Source organism: Bos javanicus, chromosome 12, assembly GCF_032452875.1.
Source record: "Bos javanicus breed banteng chromosome 12, ARS-OSU_banteng_1.0, whole genome shotgun sequence".
Classification (NCBI taxonomy): domain Eukaryota; kingdom Metazoa; phylum Chordata; class Mammalia; order Artiodactyla; family Bovidae; genus Bos; species Bos javanicus.
The window spans coordinates 77,540,816-77,559,694 of record NC_083879.1 but is presented as its reverse complement, the minus strand read 5'-3'; the positions used below and the strand labels follow the sequence as shown (position 1 = coordinate 77,559,694).

The following is an 18,879-nucleotide window of genomic DNA, read 5'->3' as shown; positions in this document are numbered from 1 at the left end:
AATTAAAGCCACGTACTTAGAACTGACAAGCTCAGGATGGCTGTACACAGCCTCTGTGGCTTCCAGAAAAAGCTTAAGGAGGAAAATGAAAAAATAAAAACAACCAAAGCCCAACTCCCTCCCACTGTTTACCAGCCTACACTCCTAGTCGCTAGGAGATTCCACTGACTGCTCTGCTCATGGAGTGGGTATAGGCCTTCTCAACGTCAAGGCCAAAGCCTTCAGAAGGAAGTGATACAAGGCAACCCCCACCGCCATATCCAACCCAATCTTGAATCCGCATCACCTTTCCCAAATCCTTGACGCTAGGTAGCCTAACAGTCCTAAAGAGGGCTTTCTTCTGGGGATGTCAGTGCTTTCAAACCTAACAATCCCCAGCTCCGAACCTCTTTTAAAAGCCGGTACTTCCATTTCTGTGTCATCAAGTAAAGCAGTTGTTGGGTCAGTTTTCCAACTTCTCATTATCAGTTTCAGGCCTAATCATTTTAAAACAACTGAAATCAATCATTTTTTGTTAATATTTGCCTACTGCAAGTACTTTTTTAGAAGCTAATGCCAACCAACTACATTAGTTTTTCTCAACATTAATTTACTTACGTTAATAAAGAAACAGAGAGGCAGTTTTCATGTCATCTTGACAGGAAAATGCATAAAGGCCTGTGACATAACTGAGACACAAAATGGAATCACCGTATCATCCGCTGAAGACCACGGTGCTTGGCTGTGCTCCCAGCGCAGAAATAGAAACGCAAGGACTGAAGTTCTCCCTGGAAACCTTCCCGTTGCACCTTTGTTTTCTTTCTACTTTTGATGCTGATCAATAGATTTCTATCTGTTCTAGGACAATGACTGTATCCTACCAACCTGTCCACAGCAAATGACCTGGAGACTGAACATATGAGGAAACACTAATAATATACCCTTGATGTGTGCCTTAATGTCACAAGGTCAAAATAAAAATTCAACCTCTGATCCTAGATTTTATTTGGGAAGTGCTCTGGTACCACACAGATTACGGCAATAACTTTCCTTAGCACCCTTCCCGTTTATTCCAGGATGCATGCCAAAAGTTCCCCCATCAGGGGGCTATTTCTTGGTATGACTTCTTCAGGAATACTTAAACCACAGAGAGCTAGAGGGTAAATAGGAATTTTAAATAAACGCTTCTTGAGATGCTGAATTTGCCAAAGAAACAATGGATCTGGCCTTATTTCTGTTCCAGTTTCCCTGGGTCGTTGGGCAGGAGAGGCGCTGAGAGAGACTGTGATGTGAAATGCTGGACAAAGAGCGCGCAAAAGCTCCTCTGCCGTACTGTGGGGTGACGTGACTCAAGACTGGGACCCTGCCTCGGTCTCCCCCCGCCCCCCGGCAGACAGGGTCGGTCCTCACCAGGTCCCCGGGCTTGACAGAGATGGCCACCACCACGCCAGGCATTGGGGAGCGCAGAATGCTGCTTGTGTCCTCGGCAGCTTTTTCCAGCATAAATTTGTTCAACTCTGCGGCGAGTTTGGTGAGGATACGCACCTTGTACTACAAAGGGGGAGAAAAAAAAAGTGAGGTCACATGATGAACTTTTCCTCCTCCAATGCAGCAATTGTTCACAATCCGTTTTCAGCTTTTAAGTCACACCACCTCTGAAGTCACACGGTTTTCCACTACTGCACACGGAAGCGAAACGCGCTCGTTTGCTTCTGCCCTGTGTTGTGAGCCAGCTGTGTACGAAATTTCTCGAAAGCGGAACGAGTCCAGTAATTCATTAGTGACAAACAGTAATCATCCTGTATCATTAAGAAAAACATCTTAAAACCTTACAAAGAAGACAGAATTTTCCTGTATTCCCTTAGAAACTTTTCCCAGCGGACGCGCATTCTGCAGCTGGGCCGGCCAGCAGAGCGGCGGGTGCTGCCAGCACTCACCGGTAGGTGGCAGCAGACGGCTGTGTCAAACCCCCGGCTCCCCGGAGACAGCGGCTGGACCGTGTTATCAGTAAGTTAAGACAAAAGGTTTTGGTGTTCATTTGGGGCAAAAGAATATTTAAAATTCAGGGTTTTTTCCAGTGACATAAAAAATTATATTCATGATTGAAAAAGTTACTTTTTCTTTTTAAGCACAACATTACGTGGTCCTTCCAGCGTTAACAGGATGGTTAGAGTTGATGAAAACGAAATATAACGTGAATATCCTCTACACCAAGAGACAATAACTCGAGATTTGTAAAACCACTGAAGGGAAACAATCTGCAAGCCCAGGACTTTAATGGCCCATTTTCTAGGTGGCTCTCAAATGATGAGGGGCACATGAAAGGCAGCTCAGTCCACCAGAACATTTCTAATACAAGGAATTTCTGCCCGGTATGGGGGGTGGGGGGCCCATCCTAGATCTCTGTGAATAAACACACAAGCCAGGGTTTGGTCTGTCCAGAGACAAGACACGGTTGGGGGAAGTGTTGCTTACTCAAGTTAGAACCACCACCTGAAGATTTTTCTGATTCCTACCAAAGAGCATCTCCCCTGGGGGCAAGAGAGATGGCGTGACCAGGCAGCTCCATTTTGTTAGAAAAAAGCAGTTGTAGCTCAAAGGCTCCTTGGGCATCATGATGGCAGGGAGGCAAAAGCCAAATGGAATCACCCTTCATCCTGTCCGGGGCGGTGGACATCTCTAAGTGTGCTCTCAGGGCCCACTTTCAAAGGCATGTGGGGGAGGCTGGGGGCGGGAAGAGGGCCCACTGAAGAACCTGATGGCCTAAATTCCGAGCGGACTCGTGGCACTGTGACAGGTTGAATAATACTGTCTTCTGCATGTTTTCCTATACTCCTGAGCGTGTGCTTTGCAATCCAGACGTACATGTGTCTGCCAGTTTCTGAAGGATATGATCCTTAAGTGAAATTACAGCGCAAATAAAAGCTTTTTGCTCCTATTAAAATTCATCTGAGTCATAAGTGGCGAGGGAAAAAGCAAGGAGAATGCACTCTGCTGTCACTCTAATAAACATTCTGGGCAGAGGGGCTATTTATTAAAGACAAAATGCACCTCAAAGTCCTTCATTAAATCTATGGGGGGGGGCGGGGGGCTGCTGGCTTGACTGCGGGGTGGGGGGTGGGAGGGTGGAGAATATAATTGTACCAAATTGCACAGTTTTAATATCTGCGCTCTGAATGCCTTGGAAAAGCAAATCCCACCTCACTAGAGGCATCAGAGTCAACAACAACAACAAAGTTACTCGTCTGGCTGACGCGTCCCGTGTGGCTTCTTCTTGGGACTGCTCAGCGCTGGGTCCAGCTGGCTAGTTGTCCCCCGAGCATACAGATCTTTTCTTCTTGTGTTTCGCACAATTTGACTTCAAAATGTGAACTCGGGGCAAGGTTATCTTTCTACACCCAGGATAATTTGATTTATCACACTTCACCATGGAGGATACCCTTAAAAACCAATGTTAGCTGCATCCCAACCAGCCCCTTCAGGTATAAAGTGCCAGGACTGTCCTGAGCACCAGTGCACCCCAGAAATGACAAGGTCCTGAGTACAACCGGATCCTTTTTACTATTTTTGTGATTTTCCTATCTGGATTCCTTTCTCCATGGGACTCCTGCTTTGCTTGGAAGGAGATGTAAGAGAGTCACAGAACTCAATGCCTTTGGATGCGGTCTTTGTTATTGATGAGATGTTCCTTTTCCTTTTGTATTTGTTTATTGTTCTTAAATCTGTTTGGGGGATAAGCGACTTATTGTAATCACAAGCAAAAAATAACAACGGGCGTAAACGCCTTGGGAGAGGCTCTGTTACAAACAGTTGGCTTTGAGATGACCTTTCTGAATAGAAAAAGCAGCAGCGGAGGAGAAGGTTCTCGTTTTAAGATTACCTTTGATGTTATCCTGGCCCTTCAGTGTGCCCACACAAACACGCCTTCTCGAAACGATCTCTGTGCTGGCAGTGTGGCGGGCCAGGGGGAGCCGGCCAGGATGGGAGGTGAGCGGAGAGGCAGCACAGAGGCCCATCGGGGTGAACTGCGTGGTGAGAACTGCAAACGCTTCCTGATGCCCCAGAAAGGGAGCCATTTAAGAATGTACACGAGGGCTTTCAGAGCTTATGATCAAAACAGCTATTTACTGGTATCTCTGAATTCTTAGGGGGCACAGACAAAGCAGTCAACGATGTGAGAGATTTCAGGAAAATACCCTATGATGTGTGTGCACTTTTATGCTAAATATTTTAATAGTCCTAAGAGGTCCCATAGGACTTTTCTGGAGAGTTTTGCTGGTAAGTTATTACTTTCAAGCAGGAGAGTGTTACTCGCTCAGTTGTGTCTGACTCTTTCAGACCCCATGGACTGTAGCCCGCCAGGCTCCTCTGTCCATGGGATTTCCCAGGCAAGAAAACTGGAGTGGGTTGCCATTTCCTTCTCCAGGGTAATCTTCCTGACCTAGGGATGGAACCTGGGTCTCCTGCACTACAGGCAGATTCTTGACTGCCTGAGCCCGAAGCAAGCAGACAGACCACCAATTTGCTGCTTTGGGGGTGGCTGGCCAGGATGCTAAAGGTTCACGGATGAGAGAGAGAAGCAGAATCTTGAGAGAAGCCAGAAGGCTCTGCCCTCCTCAGGTCTGGAGGAGACATGTCTGCTTGATGCGGAGGCTGCTTGCTGGTCGGAGGAGGCTGGAAGCTGAGCGGCTCCAGGCCCATCAGGAGGGAACCTCACCTGGTGTGTGTGGGGAGGTGCTCTCCAAACCACAGGCAAATTATTAAGTTCCTGAAAACACACTTCGAAGTGTAAGTTGGAGCAGAAAACAGGTGCTCCCCGGAGCTCCAGTTCCTCAACCCAGGCTTTATCTAGTAACTGAATCATGGTCAAATAACCCCAGCCCCGGCTTTTAAGCAAATTCATTTGTGGTGTCTGCAGTGAAAAACCATGTCTAACAAGAAAATTTCTCCCTAGAAAGTTCAAAAGAAAGAGAGAAAAATCATACCAGACATAAAAAGGATCACGAAGAAAACTATAAGAGATGGACAATTAAAAGGAACACAGTGGACTGTGTTAAGAATGAACATACAGCTCTCAACAGGGAACCTGAATCAGGAGAGGGAACCGTGGTGAGATGGGGGGTGCCGGGTGGGGAGGTTGCTAGGGGAGGAGTGGGCCCGTCATGGTTTTGGGGGAGAGATGCTTTTTAACCAGACTTGGTTAATGGCAACATCCTGCCAGTGGGTGTGCCCACTCCTGCCCAGCACACATGCTGCTTGGTGCCCCGGGCAGCAAAGAGCCCTTTGGTGGACACGCTGCACTCAGATGGTCACACAATGCACCGTCTTGCTGGTATCGGTGTTGGTTTAGCATCTGCATCCCCTCATAGGGCTTAAATGCCCGTGCTTCTTCCCGAGGCCTCCAGACGTACCAGCAGTTCTATGCATCTGCGCGCCTGTAAGATCAGGGGTCTGGGGGTCCCCTCACAAGATGAGGCTTCCGGTTTGTTTCCTTATTTTTTTCAGTTGTGACTTCAGAGGCTCCTCTGTCATTCCTTGTAAAGCAGTCTCAGCTCCGGTCTTCCTCCCTGCGTCATTCTTTCCAGAACAAGAATTGTATATACGTACAGCTGATGCTCTGCTCGTGGTTTTCATGTCAACAGTGGGCCTGTGCAGCCATCACGGACTGAAGGATAAACGATGAAGCTTCACCATCAATTATTTTACATCAGTTATCTTAACATCCTGAAGCACTGGCCTTATACTGCACCTCGGCCCTGGCTGAGTAAGGTGGCAAACACATTTCTCCAAATACAAGGATCTCTTCTCATTCACAGTTTTATACCTTCTGCCCCAAGGGTCTCCAACGTTAAGCTGTGTCTTCATTTCCACAGTGTGGTAGTGAGAGCTAAGGCTGAAATGTTCCTCTCCAAGTCTACTTTCCTAACCCTGAGCGGGAGGGAGGGAAACTGTCAATGGTTCAAAAGTGGGAGAAATGCCGAGTTGCAGAAATGATGATGCATCTCTGAAAACAAAGGTGTTTAAAAAAACTAGGGGGAAAAAAAACCCACAAGAAATACAGCATTTAGGTGGAACCAGGACTGTAATTCAAGCTTGTTTTCCTTTCCTAAATTCTTCGTGGAATACACAATTGACAAAGCGATGGTTCGAAGCCAGGCGAAACACATTCCCCTCTACTTCAGCATCAGGCCCTGCAAAACCAAGCCAACAGAAACGGTCCACAGAACGGTGCGGAAAACATACAGGATGAGGAGCCTGTCGCTGTCCTCCTGGAAGGACAGGCCTGGCGAAGAAGGCGAAACGGAGAGACAGCAGTCCGAGCGCCCGGTACAGCTGCCGGCAGCGGACAGCCTGTTAGCGTAATACTGAGACAACTCCATCAGCACAGTCTCAAGGTAGCTGTCAATCAGAACGCATCATTTAATCCAACAGCACTCGGAGGACTTTCTCCGACAGCCCGCGTGACAGCGTATCTACAGCTCTATTTATATCAGCGCCGGGGTGTGTTTACAATGCTTGTTGTAATTAGAAAAGATGCAACAGGCAGCAATATTACTGAGATCTCCATTTTGCAGTATTGCCCTGGAAAGTGTGATCTTGCTTCACAGAGTCATGCTAAATGACAAAAGGCTATTTTCTTCAATCTCCCGGCTCAGACAGCACTTCATTTGCAGCTATCTATAATTAGATTAATGGTGTAGTGCAGTACAAAGCAGGCCCACTTCACATCAGATAGCATATGAATTAAGACAAACACTTATTTCAATTCCAGGCAGAGAAAGCAGTGACTGGGGTATTTAGCATACCCTTTATGGTGGAATGAGATGTTAATTGTGTACCATTACCTCTAAACTGCTTGCTTGTTGTATAAATCACTGTGCTAATTGATGCAGAGATAGAAATGTAGCCACAGGCAAGAAAGCAAAGGAATGAGGGCTGAAGATGGTGGATAAAGGATTATCGACTAAAACCATATGGAGATGAGGCTCCTTTGAAACCTTTCCTTTCTGCCCAGGAGGAGGATTTCTTACAAGTACAGGAAAGCTCTTGTATCAGGAAAGAAAACTTAATTTTTTGCGTTTCTTTTTAAAAACACAAATGTCTTTCGAAAGTTCCTAGCCACCAGAAATCCAACTAAGCGGCAGGTGGAATTAATCTGAAGTACACGTATGAAAATATGGAAGGTGTAAAGTTTTCAGATAGTCAGAGCTCCCTGTCTGGGTTTCTGGCTCCCAGGTTTACTAAGCAATACCTGGAGGGGATGTTCCTGACATGCCCACAGGGCAGAAATAAAATTTTCCCAAGACCTGAGGCTGTCCTTGTCCTGTGAAGAACGGACTCACTGGAAAAGACCCTGATGCTGGCAAAGATTGAAAGCAGGAGGAGAAGGGGACGACAGGATGAGGTGGTTGGATGACATCACCGACTCGATGGACATGAGTTTGAACAAGGTCTGGGAGTTGGTGATGGACAGGGAGGCCTGGGCTGCAATCCATGGGGTCGCAAAGAGTCAAGCATGACTGAGCGACTGAACCGAACTCTAGCAACAGAGGCTGTTCTTACAGACGAAAACACAAAATGAACCTGGGCTGGCTTAGGTGTGTGAGAAGACGTTAATGACGTAGAAGCGTTTACTTGGGATGTGAAGCTAACGGAAGAGAACCATCATCATCTGCCACTGGAAGAATGGTGACTCTCCACCAAAACCCTCAGATGCGACTCCTCTAGTTCATGATTTCACATCGGCAGGAAGGAACGAGAAAGGAGATCTTTTTTTCCTGTCTTTTTTTTTTTTCTTTCTAAAACTAGCGAAAAATAATAAACACAAGCACAGGGTAATTTAAAATGCTGCTCTTCCTTGTTAAAATGTCCCATTTAGCACCCAACAGCTCTTATCGGGACAAAATGAGTGTCCACAAACACAGACAACAAATGCTACACTCGTGGTTACGGATCTGCAGATAAACGTGCCCCTCGGAAGCTCATAAATCAAGTGTGTGCACCCTGTGTGTGTGTTCACAATTTTTTTTAAGTGGCAAAGCAACACTAAGGTGCAAATTACTGCTGTGCACTTTTTCACAAATTCAGCAGTTTGGTAATTAGCACTGTTACAACAAAACTTTATACAGAGAACAAATAAAGGGGGTCAGTTAGTAGTTCAAATTCTCATCTGTAGAGTAACAGTTAATATATCCACCTAGTGCAAATACACATTTAAGAAATGCTGTATATGGTTTAGTCTTGTGAAACAAGAATACCATATTAATGTGTGAGACAATAAAACGAGGTCCCAAGAAACCAGAATGTCTGGTTCAAGTTATCACCCCTGTAACCTTGGGCGGGGCTAGGGGTAGGACCTAGAGCTCCTTGGTTGGGGCCAACAGAACACCTGTACTGCAGCTGCAAATTCAACAGTTTAAGGTTTGGGTCATAATGCTAAATAATACTTTAAAAAACAAACAAAACAGACAAAAACTCATCAAGAAGCATTATGGGCCCTCAAAATGGAAAGAAATGCCAGCAAAAGAAACACTGCGAACTACCCTGAAATATCGCCTCCCAAGTGTGCAGCAAGGTGACAGAAATGGAAACGCACTGAAGGAAAGATCTGGAAGCAGGGTGAGGGCTCGCTCCTGATCATTAATCACTTGTTTACACCATTTAAAGCTGAGCAGCATGGCCCCCAGGACAACCCCAACATACCCCTCCCACACACACACCTTGTGGGACAACAATGCTGGTGTTAACAGGAGAAAATATAATGGTTTCTGATATTGCATCCTCAGTTCCTTCAATTGAAAAAGGCAGTTAAACACAAAGTAAATCATTCAGTTAGGTGAGTTGTTTAAGGATATGTAATTGACAATGTTGATATGCCGCGGTGACATAACGCATCACTTTCAACACGTCTGGCTACGTTTATGAATCAACCTCTCCTCGAGGTTTCTTTGTTTAGCTGCTAAGTCAGTTCTTGAACTTCAGTGTGCCACAAGGAGCCTCGACGGCAGTGAGCAACATTGTCATTAAGGGCAGTTTTTGAGGGAAGAATCACAGGAATAGAAAGGGAGGAACATGCCAACAGAAAAACAGAAAGGCATAGAATCTATTTCAGCAACTCATCTTTCAAAATTCTGGCCAAAAAGGGAAAAGTTTCCAGAAAAGAAGAACTTAAGGCCAATACCAAAACCTCTGATGAAAGGGATTAGTTACGTCTGTGTATATCTCCAGCTATTTCCTAAAACACAACATTCTCTGGAGAAGAAAATATGGGGCTGTCTTTCAACAATGCAAAAATTGAACCTAACGTTTTCTTATCACATTTTGTAATCAGAAACACAAGGGTCCTTCCAATTTTAATAGCCTAAGATAAATAACTTTCCTCTTTCTTTTCTTTTTTTACCAATAGTGCTGAGAATTAAATAGAAATGTTTAATTAATTTAATGTTTAAATTAATTAAACATTAAATCCAGCACTTAATAATAGGATTTATTTCCTCGGTCTCCACTGAGGTTACTTTTTTGAAGCACTGGTGTCTTGATACAGATCCGAAAATGATGGCGGGGGGGTGGGGGGAGCTACTGTATAGGGAGCCAGCCACACGTCGGGTCTGCAGGGAAGGTGAGCTTGGAGAGCAAGTCACCAGTGGGTTCCTGGAGGACTCTGTTAACGGGGCAGCCTCCCAGGAGCTGGGCGCCGTGGGACGCCGTGTGCAGGTGTGCCTCGATAAAGGGACCCAGCCTCTGCCTCGCCCAGGTGCCCACAAGCTGTCTAACATATGCCACAAAGGCAATTTGCTGGAATAAGTGGCACTTTCCCAACCACAAAGGCAAGTCCATTGACAATGCGCTGTACGCAACTCACAAAATAGAACATACGCGTTCTTTTTGATCAGGAGCCTCCGTGATACATTGTGGCTATAATGAGTCATTTCTTTCCTTGCTGCACAAGAAAAATATTATAGATCTTTGAAAGCCTTGTGCTCAATTATGTAACAATATCAGCCAACATCTGTTAACAGTACAGGCGGTTTCCATTCCGTATCCTGAATTGTTTTATGTAATTACGAGTTTATAAGGTACTTGGTAAACCAGTAAGAAGGTACCTTTTGAAAAGCACTATATACTTTGGGGTACAATGAAACGTTCTCTTGAAAATCCATAATTAGGGCAGCATCAGCTTACAGAAAAGTACAGGAAATGTTATAAAAACACAATTATGTAAATAAGCACACAGGTAGGGAAGTGTATCATTTTGCTAGGTCCCCGCCTGTCTTCTCGCCTCCTGTTCTCTGTGAACTTCTCTTTGGTCATCTCAAGTTAAAGTAAAGTGGTCTCCCGGGAGCAGAATAAGCGAACTTTGGGGAGCTGGGCCTTCCCGTGCAAGTTCTTCAGCGCTGAGAGGGAACACCAGAGGCCTGGGACAGTGCCAGTGCCAGGGGCTCTTCAACAATGCTTTGACTTCACAGGGATTTTTTTTTTTTTATTAGCTGGATTCTTTTCTTTTTATTTTATTTCTGTGTTTTGGCCAGGGAGCGCGGCACGTGGGATCTCAGTTCCCAGACAAGGGATGGACCCCAAGCCACTGGAAGCGCAGTCTTAACTGCTGGACCCCCAAGGAAGTCCCTTTACAGGGCTTTTTTAAAATGATAAAATAGTTTTGCTATAATGCATTCACTGAAGAAACTCACAATCTAACACACCAAAATGCTGGCTTATGTGGATTTAGAAACTCAAACATGAAGAGACAAAGCAAACCAATAATGACGGTAATACGGCGAGTAAACCACCGACCAAAGAGATCAGAGCAGGAAACGACGCCGGAGAGCACAGCACGCCTCCCCCGAAGACGCCGCTGAGGCGTAAGCATGGCTGCCGGATGAGAGCAACGACCTTTCCATCTTCCACTTGGTGTCTAAAAGTCGGGCATAAACGTCCCCTGGAAAAGTGTCTGTCTCCCACACCAGGAAAGGAACCACCGCACAGACAACTCCCATCACCTGTGCAGAACTCTTCTCTGCATAATAAACCTTTCTAAACAGCTTTCTACAAGTCATACATTTCCTAGTTACCTGCTCACAACTCACCCCAGCCCAGAAGCCCCCAAACTCCTTTGTCTAATCTCTTCTCCACATTGTATTGCCCTCTGTTAAGATGGTACACAGCCCCAAATTCTCACTGCCTCCTCAAGTCACATTTCTTTGTGAATTCCCATGTAAAAGTAATATAATCTGCTTTTTTTCTCGTTAGTCTACAATGCTCTAGGCACTATATAGGAAGACAGAAAAGAAAGCTTCCTTTCCCTCCACAACCCAACGACCACTGGTCTAAATGACTGGGCATGAATCCCATCAGGTGTCACAGCAGTGGCTAAGCCATTTTATAGATTAGAATTTTGACATATCTTAGGAAGGAAGTTTAAGCAGAGCTACTAAATGGACTTCTTGCATGCTACATGGTGTGTATTACACAGAAAACACGTTACTAAAGGTAGATAAGACCTGTCAAGCCACGTGGCCGATCTCAGGAACAGGACATCTGGCTGCCATGCTGGAGATGGTGAAGTGTGAGACAAGGCTTGGAAGCCAAATGACCTCAGTCTGCCATCACTTTTGGGCCAAGTGGCCGAACTTCTCAGAACAAATTTCTTCATTTTTAAACATCAGGATTTTAATTAAATGAATAAACGAACAAAGATTTGTACCTAGGAAGTGCCTGACAGCAACTATTCACCAAAGAGTATTTCCTGTCTCTCAAACATCTCAGATTTTTCAAGAGACAGTAGCGGATTTATTTATTTATTTTTTTATTGCATATGGTAAAACATCTTGAATTCAGTTCAGTTCAGTCGCTCAGTCGTGTCCGACTCTTTGCGACCCCATGAATTGCAGCACGCCAGGCCTCCCTGTCCATCACCAACTCCCGGAGTTCACCCGAACTCATGTGCGAGTTGGTGATGCCATCCAACCATCTCATCCTCTGTCATCCCCTTCTCCTCCTGCCCCCAATCCTTCCCAGCATCAGGGTCTTTTCCAATGAGTCAACTCTTCGCATGAGGTGGCCAAAGTATTGGAGTTTCAGCCTCAGCATCAGTCCTTCCAATGAACACCCAGGACTAGTCTCCTTTAAGATGGACTGGTTGGATCTCCTTGCAGTCCAAGGGACTCTCGGGAGTCTTCCCCAGCACCACAGTTTGGATTAGCAATGCCTAATTATAGAGTTCTAGCTCTGTGGTTCTACATCTTAGATTCCTTATTTATAAACTGTAGCTCATAACAGTGCCTACTTCAAAAAGTTGTGAGAAACCACCATTGGATCACCGAAGAAATCAGAGAGGAAATTTAAAAAATACCTAGAGTCAAATGGAAACGAAAACACTATGATTCAAAACCTGTGGGATGGAGCAACAGCAGTTCTAAGAGGGAAGTTTACAAGCTTACCTAGGGAAACAAGAACAATCTCAAACAACTGAACCTTACACCTAGAGGAGCAAGAGAAAGAAGAGTAAACAAACCCAAGATGGTGGAAGGAGAGAAATCAGAAAGACCAGAGCAGAAGTAAATGGAATACAGACTAAAAACCAAGAAAAAAAGATCAATAAAACTAGAAGCTGGTTCTTTGAAAAGACAGGTAAAATGGATGAACCTTTAGCCAGACTCAAGAAAAAAGGGAGAGGGTCCAAATCACCTCTCCCCGCTCTAGCAGGGAGGTAGGGTGATGTGTTATTTACAACCTGCCTGAGACTCTCTTGGGCTTCCCTGGTGGCTCAGATGGTAAAGCGTCTACCTGCAATGTGGGAGACCCGGGTTTGATCCCTGGGTCGGGAAGATCCCCTGTAGAAGGAAATGGCAACCCACTCCAGTACTCTTGCCTGGAGAATCCCAGGGACAGAGGAGCCTGGTGGGCTGCTGTCTCTGGGGTCGCACAGAGTTGGACATGTCTGAAGCGACTCAGCAGCAACAGATAGAAGAGAAATTAAGTAAAAGGGGAATCACCCATTTCTTTCTCATGCTCTGCTCAGAGTATTTCTGGTCACCAAATGTGTGGGCATTTCCCACGCCTCTCTCTGAATGTCGGCTGGGAGTCCTACAGTTCAATGCAGTTCTGATGCTGCGGTCCCACAGGTTAAGGGCTTGTTCTCACAGGACTGTCCTCCATGTCAGATGGCAATCAAAGTCCAGGCCTGTCACCTGCAGGATGTCCTCGTCTCTCCAGGTGTGTCCCTCCCAGCACCCCACCTGTTTACCAAGCTGGAAGCTCTCTAAACCCCCCCAGTTGAGAGAGAGAGAGTATGTGGGGGTGTGGGAGTCTGGGGGGGCTTAAAGTTCCCATCCTTCAATCACGCGGCTGGTTGCATGGGAACCAGACTCTTAATCTCAGGGGCTTCCTAAAAGTCATCTCACTAAGCTCTGGTGTGGTTGAGAGGGACTTGTTACAAATAACAAAGACACTCCTCTCATCACTCATTTCACTCAGTAAAATTCCAAGGGTTTTAGGAGTTCTGTGCCAGAAATGGAACAAAGACCAAACATACAATTTTTTACTATAAATCACAATGTCAAGTCAAAATTCAGATGCCAGAATTCTTGGGCTATTCCCTGGGAAGACACTGGAGGCTCCTCTGGGTAGGTCTACAATCAGTGAAAACACAGCGTCTCAGACAGTCAAGAATCTGCCTGCAGTGCAGAAGACCCTGCTTTGGTCCCTGAGTCAGGAAGATTCCCTGGAGAAGGCAATGGCTACCCACACCAGTATTCTTGCCCGGAGAATCCCATGGACCTAGACGAGCCTGGTGGCTAGAGTCTGTGCGGTCACAAAGAGTCAGACATGACTGCATGACCTGTACTCACTAAGGGTCTGAATCTCTCTCTCTCAAAGAGCACACATCTTACAAACATAGAGCTTATTAATCCCTCACAGAAATTCACTTGGCATTTCTTTTGATAAAATTGTTCGGCCTAACAACTTGGCCTTCCATTCAATTCTCCGGAGGTTTCTCCAGACTGGAAACATTACCCTACCTATGCTGATCCGACTACCACAATCTTTCCCTAGACTTTGGGTCTTTGTTTTTTCTTTTTGCCATGCTGTACGGCTTCTGGGATTTTTAATTCCCTGACTGGGGATCAAACCAGGGCCCTCAGCAGGGACAGCTTGGAGTTCTAAGCACTGGACTGCCAGGGAATTCCCAGGTCTGTTTCTGAATTCCGGCAGGAGAATTCATATTTGAAGAACTTGAGATTTACTAGAAAATGAGAACTGGGGACTGAGTGAAACCTGAAAGCCCTTATAAAATTTAAGATGTATTTTATGGACTTAACAGTTACAGGCCGGCTGCACACGTCCCACAATGTAAGAGGTGGGCAGAACAAGCTAACGATCCACACCCCCAACAACCTCCAATCCCACTCCCCACAAGTTCTGGTAACAGTGTGCTTGAAAATCTTCTCACATACATCTATAAAAATATAAACATACTCATCTATGTTTATAAATGCTTTTCCACTGGGTAAAACACAACGATGTCAGTGTATTTAAAAACAAGGAAATCCATGACGTTTTTGCCATTTGCCATCCTTAACTCACTCTATATAAACTTTTTTGTTTTTACTCTTTCTGGATGTTTTTTCTAATTTCTTTTTTTTAATTGGAGAATAACTGCTTTACAGTACTGTATCGGTTTCTGCATTGCATCAACACGAATCAGCCACAGGTGCACACGCATCCCTCCTCTTGAGCCTCCCTCCCACTGCAGCCCGCCCCTCTAGGCTGTCACCAAGCACCAGGCTGAGCTCCCCGGGGTGCACAGCAAACCCCACTGGCTCTCCGTCTTCCACCTGGTAACACACACTGTGTCCATGCTGCTCTCTCCACTCGTCCCCTCCTCTCCTTCCCCTATTGTGCCCACAAGACTCTTCCCTATGCCCGAATCTCCACTGCTGCCCTGCAAACAGGTTCATCAGTACATGAAAGATGTTTAAGACAGAAAGAACTTTAGGTCACTTCTTCTTCCTTTTACATGCTTAGTTCAGCTGAAGCAGGGGGAAAACTCCCAACCCCCTTCCATAATACACAAACTCTGCCCTTGACACCTCCACAGTGTCTCCAAGTACCCCCAACCTGGCCCCGCCAGCCCCTCTTACCAACAGCTCAGCTCCCCTGTCCCCTAAAATGATAAGCCCAGATGTAAATATGACCTGAAGGCCCCGGGGAAGCTCCCCCTTAGTTTCTTGAACCTTCCCAAGGCTGCAGGGACAAATCACAGACTCGGCCACCTGCTCTACCTCCCTCTCGTTTTCTCAGATTTTTTCCTTTTTCTCTAATTATCCCCAACAGCGTGACTGGTTATCTGTATATGACAGATAACTCTGCCTGGTCGCAATGACTTCATGATAATTTCGTGGAAGCCTCTATCCGTCACCCGCATACCAGTGCATATTATCTTAAATGCTAATATTCATACTGATCAACATAAAACTCTCCTAAATTTACAAATTGTCACCCACTCAGCTGATTTAGACTCTGGAGGGCCAGAAATGCCAAAAGTAACCACCAAAAGCTTTAGTCACAGAAGTTGAGATCTCTTCCCTAAGGACGAATTTCTAAGTGGCAGCTGTGTAATCGAATTGAAAAAGGCACACTTAACTTTTACCATTACTGTTAAATGACGCTACACAGTAGCTGTGAAGTAACACTAGAAATTTTTCACTTGTGTCTATAACCGGGACACCAGGAGTACTGAATCTCAGCTATTCCTTACTGACCTGCGATTCTTTGCTCTGGGTTGCAAACACTAGAAACAGTGAGTCCTGGGAAGATGGGACGGGATGCTTGCTGTCAAGCAGCTTCCTCCATGGCATCTATCTTAGTTAATCTGCCCTGAATCAGGCTCTAGGCCTCTGTTACACAGGCTTAGAAATCAGATTTCCTCTATTAGCTTAGAATGGATCATTCAGTCATTCTCAACTGGATTGATTCCCTGTCAAGCTCATAAGAAACTGATGCCTAAACTATCTTATGAATTTAGAATCGGAAATACAAAGGGAGCCAGCACACCACCTAACAGTAGTGTGAGTACCCGAGCTACAGTCAGCGGTTGTTTGACTAATATGGAATGGGCGGCAGCTCATCGAAGGCAGTGTTCCCCACTAAGATATCAGGAGCAGTGGTTCTCAAAGAAGAAGCGTCAAAACTCATCTGGAGGACCTGTTAAAACCCAGCGTTACACCCCACCTTCAGAGTTTCTGACTCGGGGATGGGTTGGGGCTTACATTTTTAAAGAGTTCCCAGGAACTACACTTGGAGAAGCATCAACACAAGGCAAGCTTCTCCGCTATGGGAGCAGGGTTTCTGATGGGACTGTCTTAGACCCTTAGGGCTACTGTAACAGAATACTACAGACTTGTGGTTCATTAACAACAGACAATGACTTCTCACTGTTCTGGAGGCTGCGAATCCAAGATCAAGGCACAGGCGGATGTGAGGGTCTGGTGAGACCCACTTCCTGGTATGCAGATGGCCATCTTTCTGCTGTGTCCTCATATGGTAGAAGGGGCAAGAGGTCCCTTTGGGGTCCCATTATAAGGGCTCTGATCCCATTCATGTTCTTTGCTTTTAGCTGTTTAGTCAGTAAATCATGTCTGATTCTTTGTGACCCCATGGACTGTAGCCCGCCAGGCTCCTCTGTCTATGGGATTTCCCAGGCAAGAATACTGGAGTGGGTTGCTATTTCCTTCTCTAGGGGATCTTATTGACCCAGGTATTGAACCCATGTTTCCCGCACTGGCAGGTAGATTCTTTACCGCTAAGCCAGTCAATTCCAAAAGGCTCCACTTCCAAACACCATCACATTGGGAATTAGGTTTCAGTGCATGGACTCTGACAGGGAGACAAAGCTCTGCTTATAGCAGGGATCTTAGCTCACGTCCCCTGGTGGCTCAGTTGGTAAAGAATCTGCCCGCAGTGCAGGAAACCTGGGTTCATGGGTTGGTAAGATTCCCCTGAAGGAGGGCATCACAACCCACTCCAGTATTCTTGCCCATGGACAGAGGAGCCCGGTGGGCTACAGTCCCTGGGAATGCAAAGAGTTGGACACGACTGAGTGACTAACACTTTAGCTTATGTCCGCTGAGAAGCTTTCCTTTCCCAAGACTCAGCTGAACATAACATGGCTTCTCTGATTCTCGTTCTACTTAGAAAAATCTTCTTCTGAGTAACTCTTTCTTCATACAGATAATTCCTGATAAACCTAGGACATTATGAGTATAGTGCTGGTAAAACTGGGGTTCAGATTCTGACTGAGTGTGGCTTATGCTTATTACCTCACTTTACAGTTTCTTTCCTCATCCACTAAAAGGGAGACCACTGCTCGCCCTTTTTCGGCTGCACCTGGCGGCTTTGCAGGATCTTTGTTTCGCTCATCAGGGACTGAACCTGGGCCTCCTGCAGTGCAAGCAGGGTGTCCTAAGCACTGGATTCCTAGGAAACTCCCAAATATTGCTTGTCTTACAGAATTTTTTTCTGTGGAAATAAAAACCGGTAGGCCTATTTTAAGATCTGAATGAGATAGTATGTGTGAATCGTCTGGCACAATTTCTAGCAAGAAACGCTGTACTTTCCCTCACCACAACCCAGTATCAGTAGACTGGCTTTGCTATGTGGTTGGGGGGTGGACCTGAGATCAGTTAAGTAATAAAAATAAACCTGCTGATACCTGGCCTTGGACTTCTAGGCTCCAGAATCGTGAGGGGATACACTTCTGCTATTTAAGCCATCCGGTCTGTGGTCCTCTGTTGCCACAGTCTGAACTGACTCGTAATTCTGCTCACGGAAGGAATGCCTTTAATGTACCTTTTGCATGTGTTCAGTCCTGTCCATTTGATGTTTTGAACTTTTGGAAGTGGTGTGCTGTCTACAGTCACCCTCCTATTAATCTTCTTTGACCTCAATGCTTCTAACCCTAGCTGGACCATATACATTATTATTGTAAGGGTGCAATCAGGAAATGAAGCATCCACAAGCAACCTCCAGAGGCTGGAGAACAGCCCTGGGCTCAAAGTGTTCTCTGGAGAGGGAACACTGTCTGCGTTCTCTGTTGTAGATGAGTATCTGTTTTAGATGGACTGAAACCAGGCGTAACTGCCCAATATCTGAGAAACTGGGGGAGTGTTCATTTGATCTCTTGGTTTATTAAAAAACGATGGGGAAGCTAAAAAGTCCTAGCAAAGTTGGCAAGGTAACTTCCAATGGAATGTATATGTTATAAAACAAACTAACTGAGCACAAAACCCTTGAAAAGAAACTTTAATATTAAAAAAAAATTCTAAAATACCCAAAGGAAAATTCTAGTCTCAACAAATGACAACGACTGTACTGCTAGACTACCGCTGCCTTTGGTCTGGCATCTGCAAGAGAGGATGATACACTGAACCAGTTTGGCTTTTAACTTTCAACCTTTCTACAACCTTACTAGAACATGCAGTCTGGCTACTCCATTTGTTTTCAAACGAATCATCTCAATCTGAAAAAAGGTCCCTAGGAGAAAATGGATTGAACTAGAATTATTTTAGATATTTTGGACAGAACTCCATTCTTGCCAAATCTCTTAGTTCTACTAATTTCACAGGTGATTTGAGACCTACAGTGTTCTGAAGATGGGTTTCAAGCACTGCCTGTCTTATTTTTAAAAAATGAATCTGTTATTCATCCCCCTTGAATGACAGAGGCATGAGTTCAATGAATATTCCTTTGAAACTCTTCATTAGGGACTCTTAACTTGGGGACAATCAAACACTAACACCTCTAATAAAGTCTCAGGCCATCTGTGAATCAGAAATGTACAAAATACTTTTTTTGTTCCTGGCTTCTTCTGTGTTGTTTTGAAAATCATCTTCTGTGAAGGAA

General features: G+C 45.4%; 1 protein-coding gene across 5 annotated transcripts in view; it reads right to left on the bottom strand.

Moving 5' to 3' along the window:
• PCCA (propionyl-CoA carboxylase subunit alpha) overlaps positions 1–18,879 on the bottom strand; it is a 417,781-nt gene that overhangs the window by 13,555 nt on the left and 385,347 nt on the right. For 3 of the 5 annotated variants that reach the window (XM_061435312.1, XM_061435309.1, XM_061435308.1), the window contains one exon: positions 1,390–1,530. The exons of the other annotated variants lie outside the window; for them this stretch is intronic. In XM_061435312.1, the coding sequence (XP_061291296.1) occupies positions 1,390–1,530 (141 nt within the window). The remainder of the gene's footprint in view (positions 1–1,389; positions 1,531–18,879) is intronic. 5 annotated transcript variants of the gene reach the window in all.